Consider the following 24,715-nt stretch of genomic DNA (forward strand, 5'->3'; position numbering starts at 1 on the left):
AGTCAACAAAGATTTTTTTTGGTCCAGGACAGCCCTAGTCTGTAATGTATTTCACATGACTCCCCGTCCTCATGTTTCTCATTCAGTGATCGCTCACAGTGAGACCTAATTCAAAGATGCTGAGATGTTGTATTTATGAGCGCCCATAAAAAAAAGTTTTTACTGCTTTTTCCAGCCAAGACATTGAATGTTGGAGTGTGATATTTGTTCTCACTATTGATGTCCTTTCCCTTTTGTATTTCTCTGCTTTTCTCTATCGCTTCCATATACATTATCACTCTCTAATTACAGAGTGATGTCAAAGAGTATAGAAGCAAAGAGACGAAACTAGGGATGCACCGATCAGAGTTTTTCAGTCCCGATAGCGATACCTGGGCTTTGGGTATTGGCCGATACTGAGTACATAGACAAATATATAATACATAATAGATTAAATACATAGATATAAATTCAGTGAAAAATCTTCAACATTAACAGGACTTAAAATTCAAGTGTAAACCCTTTTAATGTAGCAACAAATTGGTCAAAACTTAAACAGGAATTAAATTCCAGTATATAATATATATAGTATATAAACATAGATTTGAATTTAATATATCGACGAACCAGCTATTTGAGTCAGTATCGGCCCGATATCTGATCCGGTCTCTGTATCGGTGCATCCCTATACAAAACTCAGCTGCCACCACTTTGGACAAAAAACGCTTATTATATTTATGATATTTTATTGTTCAACACAGTAGAATATGACAATAGAATAGAAATATATATTTTTTTACTTTTGTACAACACTTTTTAGGCGGACGTTTTACTGGCATCCGGTAGTCGCTTTCAGTCCAAAATGGCGAATAGCTTTTCTGCTGGGCGCTGATGCTGCAATGGAACGAACAATTGACTTTCACTTCTTGGCAATATACGTTCTTTGGTGATGTTCTTGAGGGACAACTATGGTTTGACAAGTTCCTTAAATCATAGTTAATAGATTTGTCATAATTTTCACTTTCACTTGAGTGAAAATCTACTTAACAATAAAGTGTATTGTCTGAGAGGCTGTGAAGAAGCAGGCTATAAGGCTACAAGTCTTGTGGAAAAAAAGAGTAGACGGACAGTAGACATGGTCCACCGGGCCAGATCAGCCGGCATGGACACAGTCACGGTTGGTTGACCCAACCAGCAGAGAGGCTCAGGGACAAGAATAGACAGATACCAACCGAAGAAGGATGTGTGTCTGTGTGTGTTTGTCCCGTCTCTGTTGTGGAGACTGACTTATACACACATCCCCGGGCACCTGAAGGGGTTAGGTTGGGTTTGGTTGCCATGGGAGTGTTTGGAAGCACTTTACGCTGGGCAGGCCTAGCTGCGATGTCAGGTAAATAACACACACATGAGCGGGGACGGACACCTCTTCCTGGAGAAGTTTCAGAGGGTGAAAAAGTCGATTGTTGACTCTCGCTCTTCAGAAGGTATCGCCATGGTGACTGAGGCCTTTTTTAAGAGGTCGTAGGTCAGCGAGCAAAGCTGAATGACCTCATTACTACAACTAGTCAGTGACAGAGGGGTATGACTGTGTGTGTGTGTGTGTGCAGGGACACGTTGGTCGCCGTCCCATGCTTTCTGTATCAAAAAGCTGCAGCCGTAATTGGTTTTAATTGACGTGTGCTCAGATGCCGTGTTCCAGAGTTCACGAGGGTCAAGGCACTCAAAAAAGAGAACATTAGTTTACAACCCCCTCCCACACAGGTCAGAAAATACTCATATCTTAGTCCTCTTTTCTTAAAGTCCCTCGCTCCTTCATTCCCCGACTCCGGACTCACACAGAAAGTGATGGACACCGAGAGGGGAAGGAGAGAATGTGAAGGGTACAGACAAAATGTGCAACGCTCACAAGGCTGCTAGGCAAGTAGTTACCCTGGAAACAGTCGAGAGCCCGGCGGTGCACACAATGAGCGCACACATATATACACACCACGCACACAATAGCTGCAGAGGCCTAAAGTGTTGCTAATTAGCTAGTCTGCGCTGGTTCTTTGTGTGAGCCATTTTAAAGGAGAGATTAGAGTCAACAGGGAGGAGGAGAGGAATGTAGCTCTTCTCTCTCTCTTTGCTTTCTTCTTCGGCTCTGGGAAAGTGTGTGCGTGTGTGTGTGTGTGTGTGTGTGTGTGTGTGTGTGTGTGTGTGTGTGTGTGTGTGTGTGTGAGACAGCTTTTTTTTCCACCTGACAGACAGAATGCATTTGTTGTCTTGTCGGTTAAGTTTTCCATAACAACAAAAAAAATGTAAGTATAGTGTAACTTCTTTTTAGATAAAGTAAGGTAGCACTTTGTCCCCTCATTAAGAGAATCCTAAAAAGTCAAATCAGCAAATGACAAACTCCTAGATTTCGTCTTCTTGCTTCTTCACACAAATACTCCAACATTTTAATAAGGGTATTTATGAAACTTCATTAGAACTTTTTCTTTGTCTAAACTTCATGAAATTAAGATGTCATAAATACTGCTCTAAATGTATGCTCATTCAAGGACAGAAGGAAAGTTTTATATGACACATATATAGATTTTACTCAGGTAAACCCCATTTTAACTCTATTATCTGAAACAATTATTGGACAATGAAGGTTAAAAACTTTATGTGTACACACAGCTCACATGAGGTACAGTAGGTCAAAGTTCGCACACTTTCTGCTCCTCACCATAAAAAAGTTTGGGTACCAACATTGTGTTTACTTTTGTTTGTACTTCAAAATAAGTGGTTGAGTTAATCGGATAAATTGGTGACGGGTGACTAAAACCTTTCTCATTGCTCTTTTTACTTGTCCTGATGGACTTGTAACAGTTATCTAGTAGTCCCCGCTTTCCCAAATCTCTGAACAAAATTGTTAAATTAAGAAATTTAATAATAGCGAAAGTTTTAAATTGAAATTGTACTGGGCTTTAGGGGAATCACCAGAGGCCCCACAACACAATATTATCACAATACTTAAGCCACAATACGATCTTATTGCGTTTTTAAACATTTTGCGATATGCTGAGTATTACGATAAGATATATTGTGATGTATTACCTTTTTTTAACTGCAAATTATGCCGTTTTTCAGCATCTATTTTATCTAATAAGATACAGTTTTCACTCAGATTCACATATCTTGAGGTCAGAGGTCAAGGGATCCCTTTAAAAATGGCCATGCCAGTTTTTCCTCACCAAATTTGAGCGCAACTTTGGAGCATTATTTAGCCTTCTTCCTGACAAGCTAGAATGACATTGGTTATTACCAATCAATCCTCAGGTTTTCTAGTTTCATTTGATACCAGTATCTTCACTCCAGCTTTAAGACTGAGCCCGCTACAACCTCTGAAAGACAGAATAGTGGCCGACTGGCAGACCATCAGATTAAGAGGTCGATAGTTTATATAATAAAGAATTGATACTTCCGTCAGTGTATCGATACAATATTGCCACGCAAAATATCGCGATACTATGCTGTATCGATTTCTTTCCCCTACTGAGCTTTGAGGTATTTTAAATTGAAAAATGTGCCTGTTCACATCTGGTTGTATTGACCCTCTTACTAAATCGCATAGTCCAGTGCACACACACACACACTTCCCCATTTCCCCTTTTTTGAACACGCCCCTGCGTCTCATTTGGGGAAGTTAAAGATTTTTCTTCTTGTTTAGTACGTCTTACATCTTGTACAGCAGCCAGCCTTTGTTGTGCCTGCCCACTTCCGGTGTTTGTGTGTGTGTGTGTGTGTGTGTGTGTGTATATGTGGTAAGGGCGGGTGCGAGGGTGTGTCCATCTCCATCTCCACAGCCACAACCAGGTGTAAAAACCCTCTGAACCAAAAACATGAAAGAGTTTTATTTCCATCGAAGCGGGGCAGGCCGGCTAATACTTTTACAGGCCACTGAGTAGGAGCGTGTTTTTCTGTTTAACCAATAGGCGTCTGTGTGTGTACATTATGTGTGTGTGTGTGTGTGTCTGTATATGCATGTGCACATGGCAGACAGTCTCTGTTTGTGTATGTATGTGTTTTCCCTCTGTCTCCTGAGCGGAGTCTTGGCAGCGTCTTGCATGTGTTATTAGTTTGATTTTTTTTTTTTTTTTGGGATATTAATAATAACAGTTAAACGGTTTCCATATGTGAGGTCTGGTTGCCAGGCTAGTGCTATCCTCATCATGGGCTGGCCTCGCACAGTCTGGCCTCGCAGGAGTTGCTCTCGTTGGGCAAGAGAAGAAGCAGCTTAAACTCTGCAGGTCACCCAGCTAAGACCTAACACCTAAGTGGCCTTGTCTTCCCGGGAGCATGACCAAACTACTTAACTGTCCTACCTTATACAAGATGAGGGCTAAATATTACAAGGTACACTGTGTGTTTATGTGTGTGTGTGTGTGTGTGTGTGTGTGTGTGTGTGCGTGTGTGTGTGTGTGTGTGTGTGTGTGTTTTCCGCTGTGGGCTGGGTCTGTCTGGAGTGAGACCTTCCTCTCTTGCCAAACGAGCTGTGTTGAAAACCGCAGGGAAACTGCATATGTGTATATAATGTATGACGTGTATTTGTGTGTGTGTGTGGAAGGAAACTGCTGTAGAGGTATTTGCCATCAATTAGCCGCCTGGACTGAGATGAGGCCTGCAGTATAGAGGGAGCTGCTTTTATAATCTCAGTAAGGGAGTTCCTCTCTCTTTCTGTCCCTGCTCACCTCATCATTATCTTTAATTGTCTATCTCTTTTTGCCCTTTTCCCTTCACTTAACAGAGAAAAGCTGACAACATCTCCTTAGGAAGATAGATTTCTTTCTGTGTGTGTGTGTGTGTGTGTGTATATGATGATGAATTGTGTAATGATATAAAGCAGTCCTGGGTATTCAGTCAGCTCCTTTTTATGACTGCGCGTATACCCCTGTGAATCAATAGAAACATTAGATGAGTGCAGGGACATAGTTGAAGGGGAGAGGTTTTCTCGTTTCACAAAACAGTTTTGAACTGAAGAGAACCATCTGGAAAACGGCAGGGTCCCCGGAGTTTAGAACAGGTCCCTTTTGTGAAAAATAGGATGTGAAAAAAAATCTAAAATCGGCCAGGGTTTTCAAACATTACGGCATATTTTTGAAGTTCTTTTGGAGTTTTGTGAGTTTTTATTGCGTTGGCTCTTGAACGCGGTCTTTCCTCTCTTTAATGGTCAGTCTGGGCCCAGAGAAGCTTGCTTCAGCCGTTTTAAAACCTCAGCTCTCGAACGGTGCCTTTATATTGCGGAAACATTACATTAAATAGCTGAACGGGATCGCGGCTGGCTGGTGTTTCTGAAGGTGTCCCAGATAGCTCCAGCTCGGCGGCAGCGGCCTAAACAGATTGAGGTATTCAGCGCCGTTTAAGCCCAGTTATATTGGTGGACAACTGGTTTGAAGTCCACGTTGCTATGAGCGAAAACAAATGGTAGGAAAGCTGGTGGAGGGAGGCCGGAAAGACCTGATTAATACCAGAAACAGAGGAGGAGTACGTGAGGAAGAGTCAGGGGAAAGGGGCGAAGTCTGGGCAGAGCATAGTTTATTTGTAACCCACCGTGAAATTGAGCGGCTTTAGCAGGCTTTGGTTCAGGCTGCCCCTTACCCCTGTATGTTTACCCCTGGAAACCCTTGATCTGCCCTCAATATATATACCACTCCGTTCACTTACACCTTCGGCCTATGATAGTTGCACTAACTGTTTCAATGTGCCATTAAATCTGTATATATTTGTGACAAATGAATTCTTACATTGTTGTAATTACTATAAACACAGTGTTATTTAGTTTTAGTGCTGGCGTTTCTCCAATTACTTAAAGACCATGTTCACTTATTGCTTACTGCAACAAAGAAAATGCTGCTTCCTGCTCAGCAGATCCCCCACCCACCCCCCTTCATAGCTACAGAGCAACTTACGTTTTCACCCAAACATAATCCTGCAAATTTCCCATTAAATTGGACGTCTGGTGGAAAACATGAGCATCAGTGAAATCGGCTCCTGTAATGTTTGGGTGGGATAAAAACTTCCAGACTTTGGCCTTGATGGTTGCACGGTTAACAGCTACAATGAGCTACGAGACTGTCAATCTTCTCAGCAATTTACAGTAACGTACAAAACTGTACAAGGCAGTTATCTTCATTGTTAAAATGCGACATGTTACAAATCTATTATACCCTTAAAGGTGCAGTTGGTAACTTTGAGCAAATATGATAAAAAGTTATTTTTATAAAACTGTCACTATAATCTGACAGTAGTGCATGAGATCTGTGAAATAAATCATGTTTTTCTAATGCTGCTATTGGCATTTGCAAGATTTCACCGCACCAAAGGAAAACAACCAATCAGAGCCGAGCTGTCTCTACAGCCGCTGTCAATCACTGCTGGCAAAACTCGTGAGCTCCGATCAAACGGTCAAACTAGGCAGCGCTGATCAAATATGAATCAATATTCTGTTACTGTAATGCCTATTTCTCACCTCACATGTTTTCAGAAACATCTTGTAGTGTACTGTTTAGCTGTAAAATAAGAAAGTTTGTGACCCGGCAGCCATGTTGAAAACAGTTGAGCCGAAACCAAGCATTGCCCACCAGCCGGAGCACACTGTCCCATTACACTAGGAGGAGGCAGAAGAACATGTTTTTTTTCACAGATACCCAGTCTCATGCACTACTGTCAGGATATAGGGACAGTTTTATAAAAATAACTTTTTTATCATATTTAATGATAAAAAGTTACCTGCTTCAGCTTTAAAATGCGACATGCAACAAATCTGTTATAAATAGGGCTCTCAAAGTTAACGCGATAATAAAGCATTAACGCAACTTGCAATTTTTAGGCTGTAGTGCTCAGATTTAAAGCTAGAGTGAAAGATACTGGCATCATATGAAACTATAAAACCTAATGAATCCATTGGTATCACACTAGCTTGTTGCAAAAAAGGTAAAATAACGCTCCAAACTTGCGCAAAATTTTGGCCTTGACCTCTGACCTCAAGATATGTGAATGAAAATGGGTTCTCTGGGTACCCACGAGTCTCCCCTTTACAGACATGCCCACTTTATGATAATCACATGCAGTTTGGGGCAAGTAATAGTCAAGTCAGCACACTGACACACTGACAGCTGTTGTTGCCTGTTGGGCTGCAGTTTGCCATGTTATGATTTGAGCATATTATTTATGCTAAATGTAGTACCTGTGAGGGTTTCTGGACAATATTTTAACCATTATTTTGTGTTGTTAATTGATTTTCCAATAATAAATATATACACACATTTGCATAAAGCAGCATATTTACCCACTCCCATGTTGATAAGAGTATTAAATACTTGACAAATCTCCCTTTAAGGTACAATTTGAAGACATCAAAAAGGTGTGATTAATTTGCGATTAATCACAATTAAATAAGGACAATCATGTGATTAATGTATTATCGCTTGATAGCAATATCAATCGATTGACTGCCCTAATTATAACCATCCCTTAAATACTGATGTGCTAATCCTAAATATGGCTTTATTTTTAACTACCTATCCCAGACCCACAGCTGCCGTCACGGTAGTGGGTCTTTGTCTGACAGTCAAGGGAAGGCGAGGGTCCTCTCATAAGGCCAACAGCTGCATTCACAAGGCTTGGTTTCCATTGGCCCGGGCGATCTATTTTAGGCCTCCGTCTACCCCATATCTGCTCTCAGAATTTACTGTGGCGTATACGGGTATGGGTAACAGATTTCTAGAGAGGAGCGGGGGGTAGGGGGGTGGGGGGGCACAAGAAAGACAGAATACTTGGAGAAATGCCAGCCAAACTTTTTGTGAGTTATGCATTATATGGAGAAGCAGTGTGAAGGCAAGAGACAGATCGGGTGATACAGACGGAGAGAAAGAAAGTAGGAGTGATCTGGGAAAGCAATCTGGTTTTTGTGGTGACTGACAGTGATGCATTTGATACGTGAGATTCCACCGCGGCTGTAACCGAGCCTTCACTCACACATGCCCCAAAGTCATATAGCAATCCCACTAACTGTCACCTCTCCAGTAGTCCCGCCGTATGTGTACACAGTGTGTGTGGGTGTAAATACCGGGGCCGGCTTCTGAACACAGGTGAGCTGCTGGTGCTGTAGTATCATCATCCTTTTAACAAATTTACATGCTTTGTAGATTGTGTTACATCTGTTCGGTCTTGTTTCATCATCTTCTCTGATCATGATTCCCTCTGAGCATCTAGAGAAAGAGAAGGAATCAAAGATGAGAGAGGTTTAGAGGCAGAAAAGCTAGCAGAGAAAGACCAAGCCAGGAGGAGAGAGTAAATTAAAGGAGGAAAGGGGTTTATGGGAGTTTGGAGGTGTTTTTTTTTTGGTGCTAAAGTGAGGAAGCGCAGTGCAAACGGATACAAGGGATCACGGGGGGGGGTGACCCAGGAGGACGGCAGCATCGACGCAGCTTTAGCTCGGCTTTCAGCTTCAATGACAGCACTCCAGAAAGGAGATAGAGAGAAAGAGGTGTGGAAGATCCACCGCTCATTTCTGAACCCGGTCTCTCTCGCTGATCCAAAAATCAGAGAGCGTGCAGGCCTGTGGAGAAGCAGCTGGCTGTGACGGGCTCTTTTCTACGTCTTCACCCTGTATCTATCTACCTCTCTCGCCATCTCTCGCTCTCTCCTGGGGAAGAACAGGGCTTTAGGAGTGGAGGAGTTACTATAGCCTCTCTTCCCAGGCTGCTGAGCTGGTTAAGGCGGAGAGGGGATACTTGTTTGGCGCTGTTGCGTCCGACGAAGCTGCCGAAACATCTGAATCACTTGCTTCGTCTAGCCTGGTTTAGCTGCGTCGTGGACAGATGCAACAATGAACCTCTCACTCACCCTCACTTGTGCTCCTTTCTTTCGTTTTTTTTGTACTCTCTTCTTCTCGGGCTAAGAGCAAAGAAATCTGATACCACCTGCCTCCCCCTTGCCCTTCCTAACTCCCTCCTCCTCCTCCTCCTGCTTCTCCTGCTTCTCCCTCAAGGACAGCCCACTGTCTGCCCCGGGGGCTGTTTATCTACGGGGGGAGATGAGGAGGAGAGGGTAGGAGGGGGACCGGTTTGTTTCGTTTCGGCCGTCAACAATGGACCTCAGTCTGTGCTGACGGACTACTCCAACATATGGTACCCACCTGTCTCCCTCTCTCTCTCTCTCTCTCTCTCTCTCCTCGCCTCCCCCCCTCCTCCTTCGCTACGTCTCTCTGTTTAGATTTCTTTGCTTATTCCTGCGTTCTCTCTCCCCGTCTCACCCAAACACACTGGGCGGATTAGAGGCCAGATTCATCACACACACAGACCTGTTTGCTTTAGCAACCTGAGCCAGGCACACACACACGCACACACACACACACTTTCACATAGGACATGTGCATGTACACACACACACACACACACTCACATGATCATCACACACACGTAGCAAAATGAAATTTCTATCCTTTTTCTTCTAATGGATCCTCTAACTGCTTCACCAACCCCCCCTCTCCTTTCAAAGAAACATAGTTGTCAGCCATTTTTTCTGAATCCTGTTAAGGAGAGAAAGTTGCCTTTACCGCGCGTGTGTGTGTGTGTGTGTGTGTGTGTGTGTGTGTGTGTGCGTGTGCGTGCGTGTGCGTGTGTGTGTGTGACCCTGCTGAATTAAAAAATGCACTGTTATTAAAGGCTGTGTCAGAGGCGATGATTTACAGAGGGGAGCGATGACAAGTCAGAAGAACTCACACACCGACCTGACACACACACACACACACACACACTGTGCTCTCAGGCCTCCAAGCTGAGCAGTGACCTCCTCACCCCTCCTTCCCCTTCCTCCTCCTCCTCCCTCCCTCTCTCACTCTAATAAAACCTGTCTGACACCACTGATGTGTGTACATGTGTGTGTGCGTGCTTGTGTGTGTGTGTGTGTGCTCCGCGGCAGCACAAAGACTCTGTTGTTGGGCCTCCCTCTTAGGCCTCCCTCATATTTTCTTTAAAGGTGCAGTGCGCCCCCAAGAATGCCACAGGGGGAGCGGGGAGTTGGGGCTGGGGGAGTCTAGGAGGAGCTGGTGTGTGTGTGTGTGTGTGTGAGTGTGTGGAGGGTGGGGGGGGCATGCTTTACAATGCTACAGCTCACCCAGGTCACAGAGAGAAAAAGGCAAAGAGTGAGTGTGAAGAGGAGAAATGAAAGAGAAAGGTCAAAGCAGAGGAGTGCTTCTTGACGAGGTAGATATCAGAGAGTTTGGCTCTGTGTGTGTGTGTCGGCACCAAACCTGTTGTCCTCGTTCTCACTTCATATGTTGAAAGTTCAAGGTTCGTTCAGTCATTATTCACCCATGAAATCTGTCAAATTACAGTGCTCCCATCCCAGTGAATTACAGAAGATATAAATACCCATAAAATAAAGCTTTTGCATTTGGGGCACTGAACTAACTCCAATAACTTGTAGACAAGTTAATGTGGGTATTCTAATACAAAACACATATGAGACAAATCAGCCCTGTTTCCTGTCTCCAAAATTGTGGGAAAAATACGAGGGAAACGTATTTTACCGCAGATTACGTTTGTTTTTCAATGATATTTTTGACCAAATACCTTGATATTATAATATTGATATTGCAACGATATTATAGGGTTGACTATTGGTGCTTTCACAAAAATATTTTATATAATGAGATTTCTGATAAATAATCATCAGTAATGTGGACATAATAACTAAGTGGGTGAAAGTAAATAATAGAACATCTAGAACAGTCTGGTATGTTCAGAAAATTACATAACTTTACTGTAATGCATCCTTTAAAACCAGGAAAAGACAACACTTATGCACTTGTCCAAAATCTAAGAGGATATCTCATCTCATATCTCGATATATCATATGTCAATATATTAACGATATATTGCCCAGCCCTAGGTGGCGGATGGGTCAAACAGACACTCGTCTTTCACCCAGGAGACAGCAGTTTATGTCCCGTGTGAAACCAAAAGTCAACTTTCACTTATTTTATTTTAGCTTAATAACGCAACATAGTCAATTTAAGCCAAACAATGTTTTTTGCTAAACCTAACCAACCTCATTTCATGGTTTTATAGTCTAATTTGTTGTTTTTTGTTCATAAGGTCTTCTAAAGAAGAACCATATAGAAGATCTGAAGAGTGAGAGAGAGTTTTGATGCTTTGTGTCTGAACAGTCAGACACCAAATGTAGTAATGTTTATATACACTGTATATTGATATCAGCATTTTGCCTATTAGATGTGGCACATTTGAATAAACCGGGCTCTAAATCCACAATATACACTTAGTTTAAATATCTAGAGAGTCACTCGGGCTTTGTTGGTAGTTCTTGTCCGTGAATACAGGCATCGGAGAGGAGACAGGCATCACCTCTGCTTGGTTGTAGCGTTTATGAAAGCCATAAATGGCTCTTTAATATAGTGGTAATCAGGGTGGTAATTTGGGTGGAATTGTCCCTTATTGTTGCCAGACATGCCTCCCCAACTCCTGCCAACACACACGCATACGCACACACACACACACAGACAAACACACACACTCACTCTTGGGCAGACAGGGTGTTCAAGGAGTAATTCACACCACATGCCAACAAACTGGGCGGTTGTGTTTTTTTTGGGTTTCTATGTGTGTGTGTGTGCGTGTGTCTGTGACTGAGGTCAAACCAGTAAATGGGAGGGGGTTCCCAAGATTTTTGTTAAAGTGTTAAAATACATGTGTGTGTGTGTGTATGCGTGTGTGTGTGTGTGTGTGTAGGCACGTCCACAGCCACGTCCGTGTGTGTGTTTTAATTGCGGTCTCAGCAAAAGTAGCAAGTGTGCTCGATACAGATGGTTTTCATCACTCTGACTGCACGGCGGACTTCTCTCTCTCTCTCTTTCTCTCTCTCTCTCTCTCTCTCTCTTTCTCTCTCTCTCTCTCTTTCTGTCTCCCCTCTATAATCTCTCCTCTCTGTTTTTGTAATTAAACGTTACTTAATGTACCCCGAGCTTCTAATTTGACAATTCATTAAATATGTGACAATATACAGTAAGTGTGTGTGCCGCGTCGTTTCACAGCGTTACAGTTTTCTGTGGTTGTGAAATGATGCAGTAGAACAGATTTCTGGTGCTGCGTGATTGAGTAAGAGCTTCCACAGCAAAGAACATCCCTCATTCTGGCCGTTAATTTGTGGTGTGCGCACACACACACAGACACACACACACACACACACACACACACACACACACGGACTTTCATAAATCAATATTTACTAAGGAACCTTTCCCCTTTGAGTCAGAGGAAGCAAATGTGCATCCTGCTGTCTCCCCTCTCTAACCTCTGTCATGAGGTTGTGCTGGTGCTGTGTGTGTGTGTGTGTGTGTGTGTGTGTGTGTGTGTGTGTGTGTGTTTGTGAGCATGCGTGTGACTGTGCGTGTGTGACTGTGCGCTTACAGTAAGTGTAAGGCGGCTCCTGTGTTTTGAGATGGGTGTTTTCTTGTTTTGTTTTAGGAGCAGTTCAGACATTCCAACAAAAATGCCCGTTCCTCCGGGGTCTGATTTGTCTTAATGATAGAGAGCTCGACTCTTTAACGCTGCAACAAGCAACACAGCAAAGAAAAGAGAGGAATGTAATGACGCAAAGGAAGATATTTATACAGTTTTTAATACAATTACGGCTGAGGAGATAAGAGGAGAGGCGGTGGGAGGTTGCGGTGTCGGAAGGATGAATCGGCAAGGGCAGAGCGAAGGAATGGAGACTGGAGAGAGATGGTGTCACTGGTTTGAATGGGCAGCACTGGAGGGCAGAAACGGGAGGAGGGTGGGCGGGGGGACGAAGAGGTGGGTGGTGGTTAGTCACAGCTCTTTAGGGCACATCAGGGCAAACGGCTCCTTACATCACTCTGACACACACAAACACAGTGCAACTGACACACATGGAGATAATGCTGACACACTTCTGCCTCAGAGGATGTGGAAAACCCACTTTTGCACCTTCATCGGAAAGGAGATTAGGAGGAGGAGGAAGAAGAGGAAAGGGGTGTGGAAGAGAGAGAGAGAAAGTGAATCAGAGGGGAAGGGCAGGCAGAGAAACAAAGAATGGAAAGGACGAGATTGGTCAGATTTTGGAGTTAAAGAAGGTTTTGAATGAGTTGGGATGAATTCAGTCACATAGACACACACACAAACACGTGCTGTATGTGCGCCAGGTGGACGTCTCGAGTTGAGGAAATCCGACCTGACAGCTTGGCAAAGGGAGAGGGTGCACAGAGTGGCCAGTAGGAGAGAGTGTGAGTTTGATTGTATATGAGTGAACTGAACTTACACACATGCGTTTTTCTAAAAACATTTGAAGTAAGGTGTAACTTTAAAAAGGTGTGTTACTTTTATGAGTGTTTTGTTGTTTAATTCTGCAAATATTTCACTGTAATCATGATGATCATCTCTATTTCTCCTTCGCAGGCGCTCCAGGCAGCCAGACAGTTCCTCCTCCAGCAGGCCTCTGGACTCAGCTCCCCTGGCAACGAGGTCAAACAGAGCCCTGTGCAGGTCAGAGCACACACACACAGATGCATGTACACACACACACACACACACATATGCTCAACCCAAGTGTTGCTTTGTCAGAATCTGTATAATATTAAGCCCCTGGCTGCTGCAGCTTTGCCTTCACCAACTTGCCACGTCAACTGCACAGTGTGATATAGGCGCATACTTTTCTCTCTCTCTCTGTCTGTCTGTCTGTGTGTCTCTCTCTCTCTCTTTCTGTGAGTGCATGTGTGTGTGTGATTGTTAATGTGTGTGTGTGTGTGAATGAGGTCTTTGTAGTGATTGGGTAGTGAGCTGTTTTCAGAGTTGAATTCCACAGTAAGCAGAGAGAGAGTGGGGTTAGCTGGAGTGCAGGATCCCCACTGAAAGACACTTGAGGAGGACACACACACACACACACATACATTATTACTATCAGTGTACGTTGATGAATATCACACATGACATTACTTCTGGCAGTTCTTTACAATTATGTGATGTGCAGAGTACATGCAGAAGTGTGATTTGTAGCCGTGTCTCATATCAATAAAGTGGGGCCTTGGGTCTACTAGAGCAGCAAGCAGTCTGGCTATCGCACTGCTCTTCTCATTAACGTGCCACATGATAAACAGACAGCCGGACCATCACAGTATGGGGAATGAAGAAAGAGATGGAAGGGACTGAGAAAGACGGATGTGATTCGGAAGCAAGGATGAGCTCAGATTTCATTTGCGGTGTCTGCAGCCAGCGAGGTGCTTGTGGGAAAAAAACGTTTCACATTATAAGGAGATAATACAGTGTATGACATCCAGATAAATTATGTTTTAGAGTGATATGCTGCAACATTTACATGTAAGTGATAGAGCTAGGGCTGTCAAATTTAATGCGTTAATAACGCGTTAATGCATTCGTTAATTTTTTTGAACGCCACTAATTTCTTTAACGTAACCTCTTAAAAATCCGATGGGCCGCCTTCGAGTCCGGTCGCTATTCGATCGTTTGGAGATTGTAACTGGCATCATATGAAACTAGAAAACATAAGGAATCCATTGGTACCAACTGTGTTTTGGCGAGGAAAAACTGGCATGACCATTTTCAAAGGGGTCCCTTGACCTCTGACCTCAAGATATGTGAATGAAAATGGGTTCTATGGGTACCCACGAGTCTCCCCTTTACAGACATGCCCACTTTATGATAATCACATGCAGTTTGGGCAAGTCATACTCAAGTCAGCACACTGACACACTGACAGCTGTTGTTACCTGTTGGGCTTCAGTTTGCCATGTTATGATTTGAGCGTATTTTTTATTCTGAACTAACCCTAACCTGTGAGAGTTTCTGGACAATATTTGTCATTGTTTTGTGTTGTTAATTAATTTACAATAATAAATATATACTGTACATACATTTGCATAAAGCAAGCATATTTTCCCACTCCCATGTTGATGAGAGTATTAAATACTTGACAAATCTCCCTTTATGGTACATTTTGAACAGATACAAAATGTATGATTAACTATCATGCGATTAAATATTTTAATCAACTGACAGCCCTAGATAGAACATAAAATGAAAGCTTCTTGGAAGCATTTTGTTCTCATAAATATTTGGTGTTGGCTCATGTTTTTTTCCAGGAAACTGCCTTTTATATGTCCAGCAGCAGGATGAGAGGTTTGTTTAAAATAAACAGAGGAAGAGCTGTGTGTTTAGTATGAACTACAGTGGCCTCCATGACGGAGCAGAAAAAGAAAAAGAAAAAAAGCAGTCACCTAGAACTCATCAACAGAAAGACCAAAGAAAAAGATTTCTCATTGTCGGCCATGCGGTTTAATTGCCAGGTGACCTCCGGGAAGTGCAAAAATGCCACTGAATTAATGACTGCTTATTACTGAAGATGTCAGAAATGAAATAACATTTTAAAAAAGGAGGATCTTGCAGATTACACTTTAATCAAAACCCGAATTGGAATCCGAATCACTTTATTTACTTTGGATAGAAACTGTCAGTTGGAGAAATTACATGGTGACTTTTAAGGGGCAAGAGAATAAAATAGATACTGTTTTATATCAGATCTGAATTGTTAAATATTGCATTTATACTGTAAATCAACACAAAATGGTGCACATGTGGCCTAAATTAATATTAAAGTCCTTTACACAGCGAGGCGTTTTGTTTCGTGCAATTAATTCGCACGTTAATAAAATGTTTTCAAACTGTTGCTTTTTGTCATGAATACTTTAACGCGGCGAAACAAGGCCGGTTTTCTGAGCAAATAAAGTCATCAACCACTCACGTTGTGCGGAACGGGTTGAGATGTGCCTATATTTATGAATTAACAACACAGAGGCTCCGTAGTCCTGAACACAACGTCAAACTTTATTACTCTTTTCAACCTTTACAAAGGCAGCGCAGACCGTACACTCTTTACTGTTCTTACCTTTCACAATAAAAGCCCTAGATATATAATATTTGCAGGCGAGTAGTTTGTATTTTTTCGTGTCATATATTCGTCACGCTTCCAGTGTGTAAAGGCTTTAATACATGTGTCACAGTAGTTCAGCCGTTCACCTAAAGTCTCTGGCTTTCCTTCCTATAATCTTATCAGACCGACACACATGGTTTGAATCCACATTGGTGGTCGATCCAAATGGGTCAGTGTGTGTCACCAGAGCCTCCGTCTGACCTGGGTAAAACACATATCGGACTCTACTACTCTGCTTTGGCGAAGATATTAATTAAATGTTGCTGATGTTTCAACAGTTTTCTCTCCCTGACTCATCTTAAAAAGAACATAAGAGGTAGAAAGTGGGGAAGTAAGAGAAAGCGTGCATGTAGAGGGAACTGAAAGTTAACATGTAAATCTGTTTTGTTTAGCAGTGAAGTGTAAGGAACTGTGTGAACGCTGACAAGGGATTAACCTGTGACAGTATTCCCACAAGTATGAGGTCAAACGCAGGTTCAGTCGACCTGCCTCATACACGTTTCCTCCCTCTCTCTGTCTTTGAACTCACTCACACACACACACAACGCTACCCCTCCTCTCTCCATATCTGTCTTGTTTGTCTTGTTTATTGGTGCCTGGCCTGGCTAGCCTCTCTGTACTCTCCAGGGCATCCACGCTACATCTCTGTTGTCTGAGCTGTCAGCTCACATGGCCCCACGTTCCCTGCAAACACACTTGGATTTACATTTGCGTGTGTGTGTGTGTTTGTGCTTCCTCGCAGTCAGACACACAGGCACGAACAACAAAGCAGCACTGAAGTTGTATACTAGACCTCACAACTAACCTGCCTGCTAAGGTGGCACGCAGAAAATCTCTCAATTACTATAATTTCCAGCTTTATGATCATTTTTAAATCGCAGCGACTGCGCTCAGCCGCTGTAATTGAAGCAATCATCCGTCGGCCACAGAGAGGGGCGAGTGAGCGATGGAGTGAGTGAAGCCAGACATTTAATCTGGTCTTTTCTAAAGGTGGCTGGCAGTAAGCAACTGTACGGTGACACAGTGGCTCACATCAGGCACAAAATGGCCGTCCTCAGGTTGGTTCCTGCTGGGCTGCTCTCACACATGCAAATGAGCCTCAGCCAATAATGAGATCTTTAGGAGCTCGATAATTAGATTTTTCCCTTCTCTCTGAGGGAGAACGACAGAGGCAGACAGGGAGAGCGGGAAGACTTCTATTCGTGTCTTGACTTTCTCTGGAGAAGCCTTGGTCTGCGCTGACAAGCCCCCCCCCCTCCTCCTCCTCCTCCTCACATGCCCCCCCACACCTCCCCTTCCCCATCATATTTCTCTTCTTTTCTTTATTTATAATAGAGGGGAGGATCTGAGCTGAGAGCAAAAGAAACTCTGAGATTATATCTGCTTTTTGATTGGTTGTTCAGAGATGGTCTCTGTGTTTGGCTGGCTGTGTGAGATGGTATCAATCCACTCTGCGTGTGTGTGTGTGTGTGTGTGTGTGTGTGTGTGTGTGTGTGTGTGTCACATTCAGGAGAAACTCGACAATAGCTCAAGTCTCTAGACAGGCAATTGCAGGAAAAATTGATTCTGTGCAACAAAATTGTAGCAAAAAAGCACAATAATCAGAGTAGTGTGAGGGGTTATTTAGGAGTTTGATGATTCAAAACTAAAGAGGTGTTTTAATTTGACGTGAGAAATTGATTTTACACCGATAGAAATAACACTTAATTCTGTTGGTAGATAATGATAACATTCAGTCTGGAAATAGGAGAAAATTGCCATTTTGAATGGATATGTAACAAAGATTATGATGCTGATGGTCTTGTCGGTCTGTCACTCACTATTGTATTATGTGTAATACTAGGGCTGTGTATTGGCAAGAATCTGATACAGGGGTTACGATTCAATATACTGCAATACTGTAAGCAAGGCGATATATTATATTTTAAAACTAATTTTAGGAAAACTGTCATAGTATAAATAACACATCACCATATGCATAAAATCTGAGAAAAAAGTGTTTTTTTCTGCAATCAGAACAGTAGGATCTGCATTTATCATCATAGCACTACTTTGAGAGGGCATATCTCTTTGCATATGAAATAAAGTATTGACTGAGTTAATCTTTGCATCTCAACTATTAACTACAAATTTATACAACGTTTTGGGGAATCGATACAGTATCACAAAGCATAATATCGCGATACTCGATATTATCGATGTTTTCTTACACCACTATCTAATACATAAACTAGATTTTTTTAAGGTTGTCTACTCATGACATTTGAAATAACAAAACAAATTGGGGATTTTTGATAAAGAGGTTAGAGATGCAAAATCAGGCACAACCAGAAAATCACAGATTTGAATCCTGTGCTGGCTGAGAAAGTCGATAGTAGTAACTCTATGTCGTTCCCTTAAAGGTGCGGTATGTAGGATTTGGCGGCATCTAGTGGCGTGGTTGCAGATTGCAACCAACTGAGTACCCCTCTGCTCACTCCTCCCTTTCAAAGACTGCGGTAACGTGAGCTACCGAGTGCAAAACTGTGGTAACGCCGTTTGCTTCGCTCATCTATACTGTAATGACATTACTTTAGGAGCAACAGAAGTCAGATAGCGGCTGGCGGCACCACGGTTTTACACTCTGCGGCTCATGTTACTGCAGTTTCACAAGCGTTTCGAAGAACTACGGTGGCCTTCAAGTAACGTAAAAACGTGAAAGGATCTCTCTAGCGCCAGTGTTTGGTTTGTCCATTCTACTGTAGAAACATGGCGGAGCAACGATTCTTCAGGTGATTATACACTAATGAAAACAGTTATGAATATTATATTTCTGCTAATAGAAATGTTACACACTGTTCCTTTAAGCAAGTAGAAGTGAAAAAGGTCTTTCCTTTGTATGAGATTACACCTGAAAAACATCGATACCCTCTGCTGTATTTGGATAATTCCACTCTTTAGACCTGTGTTTGTAGTAGGCATTGGACATAATTGGCCACAGTTACCGTAATTGGTCGTGGCACGTGTGCGACTGCGTGAATTGGTGGACACACAGTTGGCAGACAGTGTGCCAATTGGCGGATTACCCAGCATGATGCGTAGCGTGCCTCCATGACCTGCCACACGTTCTCTACAATGGACACACTTGGCACGCGCTCGTACGCTGGGTGGGCACAAGCAGACACATATACACCCACTTGGCAGACGCACGGCCTGGCACACTTAACACACGGCCACTTGGCACGCACACATACAGATTAACACACGTGCTTGGCTGCGGCCCATACGTATGTAATTGAATAGCGCGGTGTCCTGTTTTCATGTATTATTGAGGAGCTCGTTTAATTAGGAAAAAAATGAAAAGACTCATTAGAGATATGTTAATTAGCTCGGCTCTCTGCTCTCTGGAGAGGGCTGGCACCGGCACAGTGGGATGGAGGGAGAGAGGGAGCCACGCAGGGAAGACGAGAGGAAGAAACTGAGTCATGTCAGCCTGAAAGCACTGAGTTTTATTTCAATGGCAATATTTTTAATCAATATTACAACCCTAATTCACCAGCTTTCTATATGTTTCTTAATAGTTTTCTGCCTTCCCCAGCTGCCTTATTTGAACCACTACAGATTTGTGAAAAACTACTGAACATAAGGATTCAGAGGCAGGGTTCAAAGTCTTTTAACTAATCAACAAAAGTATGTGGAAAGATGAGTGTTTAGCCCCCCAGAGTCCGCAGTACTGAAGCGGTTCCTTCTCTTTTATTTCCTTTCAAAGTGTTTTTCCCAAAGCACTCCTTTTGTCCACTCAATGAAAGTGCTTAGTTGGCAGTTTCTCTTATTTGATGTGGAGGGAATTGGGGCTGCGAGTGTGTGTGTAGGTTAGTGTGTGTGTGTGTGTGTGTGTGTGTGTGTGTGTGTGTGTGTGTGTGTGTGTGTGTGTGTGTGTGTGTGTGTTGGGGGGTAGTATGGGGTCCTGACAGTTTGTGAAGGGTGTACGGGAGGAGGTTGAGCAGCCAGTGGAATGGGGTTCGGCTCTGGGCAGAGGGGTGGACAGACAGAGGGGAAGGATGGAGAGGAGAGGTTTGGGTCTGGCCACTGGAGTGTGAAACTCTTATTTTGTGATTTGAAACATGAGTGAAATCAGTAATGAAATATGGTCGATAACGGCCTCTCACACTTCCCAATGAAATGCCCCGAGTGTGTGTGTGTCTGCGTGTGTGTGTTTCTGGAAATGTGTTGTCATTTTTATTCTGAAGCACTGGGGCGTTAGATGGAGGGAGGCGGCGGACGAGGGGAGAAGAAGAAGGGAGGGAGGGAGGGTGAGAGAGAAGGAGGATTTTCCACTTGAACTTACTGGTCTTTCACTGTCCTCTCTGAAGTTTTTTTTTTTTTCTTTATTTTTCATTTGTCTGGACGCTGTCAGGGACAGGGAGTGTTACGCGCGTCCACATGCATAGTGTATGTATGAGTATGTGGGCCAGTTGAGATCCCAACTCCCTGCTCTCAACAGCCTGTGTACCTCTGGTCTCTCTACTATCCTCACACCTCTATCACTTCATCTATTCATCCACCTTTACATGCATGCATCCACACAACAAGTCATCCACCAACAACCTCCTTATCTCCCATTCAGCTTGTTCTTAGAAAGCTGCCAAAAGACAAACTTTTAACACTTGTGTTTGTTAAATAAACCCAGATATATGACATCATATTTGATATTATAAATTAGGAGTGGGGGGAAAATCGTTACAGCGTAGTATCGCAATATTTTACGTGGCGCTATTGCATCGATACACGGACGTCAAGTGTCAATCTTTTATTATGGAAACTATTATCTCTTAACAATCCGACGGGCGCTATCCTGTCTTTCAGAGGTTGTAGCTGGCTCAGTCTTGAAGCTAGAGTGAAGATACTGGTATCATATGAAACTAGAAAACCTGAGGAATCAATGGTACTAACCATGTCATACTAACTTGTCGTGAAGGAGGTTAAATAACTGTAATGTTAAATGTCATGTTAGCTAAGTAACGCTCCAAAGTTCCGATAAATCTTTGGCAAGGAAAAACTGACATGGCCAATTCAAACCTCAAGAACCTCAAGATATGTGAATGAAAACTCTGAGATGAACAGAGTGAAAATTGTATCTTATTACATAAAACAGATGTTGAAAAAGGTAATAAATTGTAATATATCACAATTTATCTTGTCACAATACATGTCGCAAAATGTTTAAAATCGCAATAAGATCGTATCGTGACTTAAAAATTGTGATAATATCGTATCGTAGGGCCTCTGGTGATTTCCACTACTATTAAAAAATATGTGAAAACGACCTTATCGTTTAAAGAATATGCTTGCGAGCAACTTGGCCGACAATGTCCAAAAAACTAAAGTAGCAGCTGAAAAAAGAAAAGAAAATAATGTCTCCAAAATGTTAACTTTTCATAAACTAAGACCCGGTTTTCAACTCTGGACGTTGTTTTTCTTTCAGACAATCCAGTGTTTTTCAAATGGTTTATTCAGTTTAAGAAATTGAGGAACCCATAAAGAGAAAAATTCAGAATCACCACATTTGGCGATACGTTGTTTATACTGAATGGCGACAACATGCTATCAGCTACATAAAGCTTTTATGCAGAATTATGTGCAATTCACCAAATAGCTAATAAAAATACTGCAGCCTGTTATTATATTATTGGCATACAACACACACTGTAGATGCTTGCACTTGTGGCTTGCAACAGAAAATACAAGTAATGTGAAGGCGATTAGTAATAGATAGAAACACACACAAAGATTCAATAAAACTCAAACCTCCTTTGGCACGTTGAGATTTTTTTTGGCACCACCTTACACACACACACACACACACACACACACACACATTGTTCGTAGACACAGACAAAAACATTACTCAGCAAAAAGTCTGAGGCGGCAAGATGCCTGTATCATCCCGCGCCCCACCTGGCTTCGCTCATCAGTTCCCCCCAGAGTAATGTGGCCCCTGGCCCCGCTGCAGATTAGCTGGAGGAGGGGTACTCACCACACACAATGGGGCCCTTTTACTTCCAGTGGAGGCCTGGCCCTGAGCTCCAAACAACGCTCTCAGCACAGTGGGCGCTCCTTCTAGTCCTCTTTTTTCACTCAAATGCTTTTCTCCTTCACTCCTCTGCTTTTCTCTTCTCTAGCCCCCTTTGCTCTCTGCACCCCCCAACCCCACCCTCCACATGCTCTCCTCTCATTTCTCGTGCATGATGAGCTCAGACAGGCTGTTTACCTGGAGGGACTGGAAGAGGGTAAAGAGCGATAGTGATGATAGCTGGTGAATAAACAACCAAAAGGAAGGACGGGGAGTTCACCACACACCATTAAAGCCTTTACACACCACGAAACAGCACGGCGCTGACTGCATTTTAAACGAGAGGCTCTCATTTACCCCCCCAAAGCCTGCAGGCAGCTACAGTACAGTACAGTGGCAGAAGAGGGTCATGCAGTTGCCATGTGCATGAATAAGCACAGATTTCGACCACTGCTGCGTGTGTCAAACTTTTGCCACCATCCAACCAGAAGAAGGGACTGTGTTTGTGGCAATCCAAGAAGGATTTTAATCTTTCTAAAACGGATACTAGAAAAAAATGATGGCAATTTATGAACAATAGACTGGAAGACAGAGGCCAGTTTTATGCACATCTAGGTGTGTGTGTGTGTGTGTGTGTGTGTGTGTGTGTGACAGGAAGAGAGGCAGGCGTCCCTTCCAGGGTGAGGTGGTAATGCTCAGTGACAAGGATAAACAGCGCTGGGGTTTGCTCCTAGCAGGAGAGGAGGAGGGGGATGAGGAGGAGGAGGAGGTCTGTGTCAGCCTCTCTCTCCTCCTCCTGCTTTCTCCTCTGTCATTTTTTCAATTATCCCTCTCTCCTGCGTGTCCCCATAGACCCAGAGGCAGGGCCCGCATCATTTAGACTGAGAGCCTGTTTAGATTCTGATTATAGCCTCCTTTCTTCTCGCCACTCACTGCCATCACACACACACACACACACGCACACACACAGTAACACACCGGCTGCACACTTTTGAGCCAGCATGAGGTGAATAACTGTAAATGTATCAGTTGAGGGCACACTGGATGTTGCTCTTTATAGAAAAACTGCCCCATGTGTTTCATTATCCTTATTTTTGAATGTGATAATTTGGTGTTGCACAAGCATACATTAAGAAGTGATGGTAAAGGATGCGGTGTTATTGCAGTCTCAATTAGGAAGAAGGTGAAAGTTTGCTTCTAAAGTAGAGAGGATGCAGCCGTATAAGCAGCCCGTCTCTATATAAACACGGCGCTGGGCTTATTCCCCCGGCTGCATGCTGGTTTAATATCAGATAGCCCTCCTTCTTCTTCTCTTCCCGAGGTTTTCATCTGAAATGGAAAGCGGGGCTTTCCTCCTCGTTAGAATGAAAAGTCATCAAGGGAGGAGAGGAGAGAGGGATGGAGGCTCATTGAAATGCAAGTTGCATCCCCCTTCTTTCTCTCTCTCCTCTGGGACTCCATGCCTTTTCTCCTCCTTCTCCTTCCCATCTTTAGGGCGCTCCCTCGCTCCCTCTCTTCCTTTGTTAATCAGTTAAACTCCCTCTTCAAACAACCCCTCTAATTACTCCTCCACTCACTGTAAACGACAAGGCTGTCTCTCGCCTCCCCTCTCCTCCCTCCCTCTTTCCCTCCCCCCCCAGCTCCCTCTCTCCAAGACAGGGGTTGACCTCTGTCAGCCCCCGACCCCTCAGCAGTGTGCATGTGTGTGCACGTATGACTGATTCTTGCATGTTAATGATAGGAGTGACATCTTTTAAAATCCTGCTGTTATTAGTGGTTTCGCATTTATCTACTGTAAAGGATCGTGTGATTGTTCACCTGCGTTTGTGCGTCGTCGCTGTCGCATACCATCTCAACCTCTAGGCCACATTTCTCTGTCAACAGACCTGCTGGGTAGCGTTGCTTTCTCTCTCCGTATCACTCTTCACACACATTATTTCCTCCCTTCCTTCGCCTCCTTCTTTCATTTCTTCCATTGTGTATCCTTCCTTCTCCCCTCTCTTTGCTCGCCCACTTCCCCCCCAAGCTTCACCTCTCTCCCACTAATCTACCACGCATCTCTCTCTTTTAAATTAACATGCAACATGAAAAAAAAATGGGACGACAGCGGAAAAAAAAAATTAAATGCATTTAATAAATGGCTGACTTCAAATCGCCCAGCTTTTCATAGTCTCCCTATTCACAGTCCAATGAAAGGGGAGAAATCATTCACCGGGAGAGACAAAGCCGAATGAAAATATAATTCCGCATTGTGAAGCGCTTTTGTCCTGGCCCGTCAAATCGCTAATGGCGAGGCTTTTGTTTTGCGGCGGCGCTCTCAGGCTGGCGGTGTCGTATGGCGGTGGCAACGCATGCCCCATAATCACCACGCTTTGTGATATTAGATTATAGGGGCAATTAATGGCGTCAAACCTTAACTACTCAGCATTCAGCCTGCCACACACAGCCTTTAAACACATGCGTACATGCACACACACATACATGCATCGCGGTATATCAGCGCTTGCACACACGGACGCGCGTTTGATTCCGGCGTCGGAGCGTCAGCCAACACACAGAAAGGTGCTATAACTCCAGTAATTATTACGCCTGTGACTTGAAAATGTCAATGGCGGTGTGTATAAAATAGAATGTATGAGTTGTCAAGGAGGAAGAATGGGATGCACAAGAGCA

At 43.4% G+C, this 24,715-nt stretch overlaps 1 protein-coding gene across 7 annotated transcripts in view; it reads left to right on the plus strand.

Moving 5' to 3' along the window:
- Positions 1–24,715, plus strand: part of foxp4 (forkhead box P4) — a 114,062-nt gene that overhangs the window by 44,979 nt on the left and 44,368 nt on the right. For 6 of the 7 annotated variants that reach the window (XM_037772195.1, XM_037772213.1, XM_037772204.1 and 3 more), the window contains one exon: positions 13,443–13,529. In XM_037772195.1, coding sequence (XP_037628123.1) covers positions 13,443–13,529 — 87 coding nt within the window. Of the gene's footprint in view, positions 1–12,877; positions 13,271–13,442; positions 13,530–24,715 lie in introns of those variants that run through there. The other variant, XM_037772231.1, reaches the window with a different exon arrangement.

The sequence above is a fragment of the Sebastes umbrosus genome, chromosome 1 (assembly GCF_015220745.1).
Source record: "Sebastes umbrosus isolate fSebUmb1 chromosome 1, fSebUmb1.pri, whole genome shotgun sequence".
NCBI lineage: Eukaryota > Metazoa > Chordata > Actinopteri > Perciformes > Sebastidae > Sebastes > Sebastes umbrosus.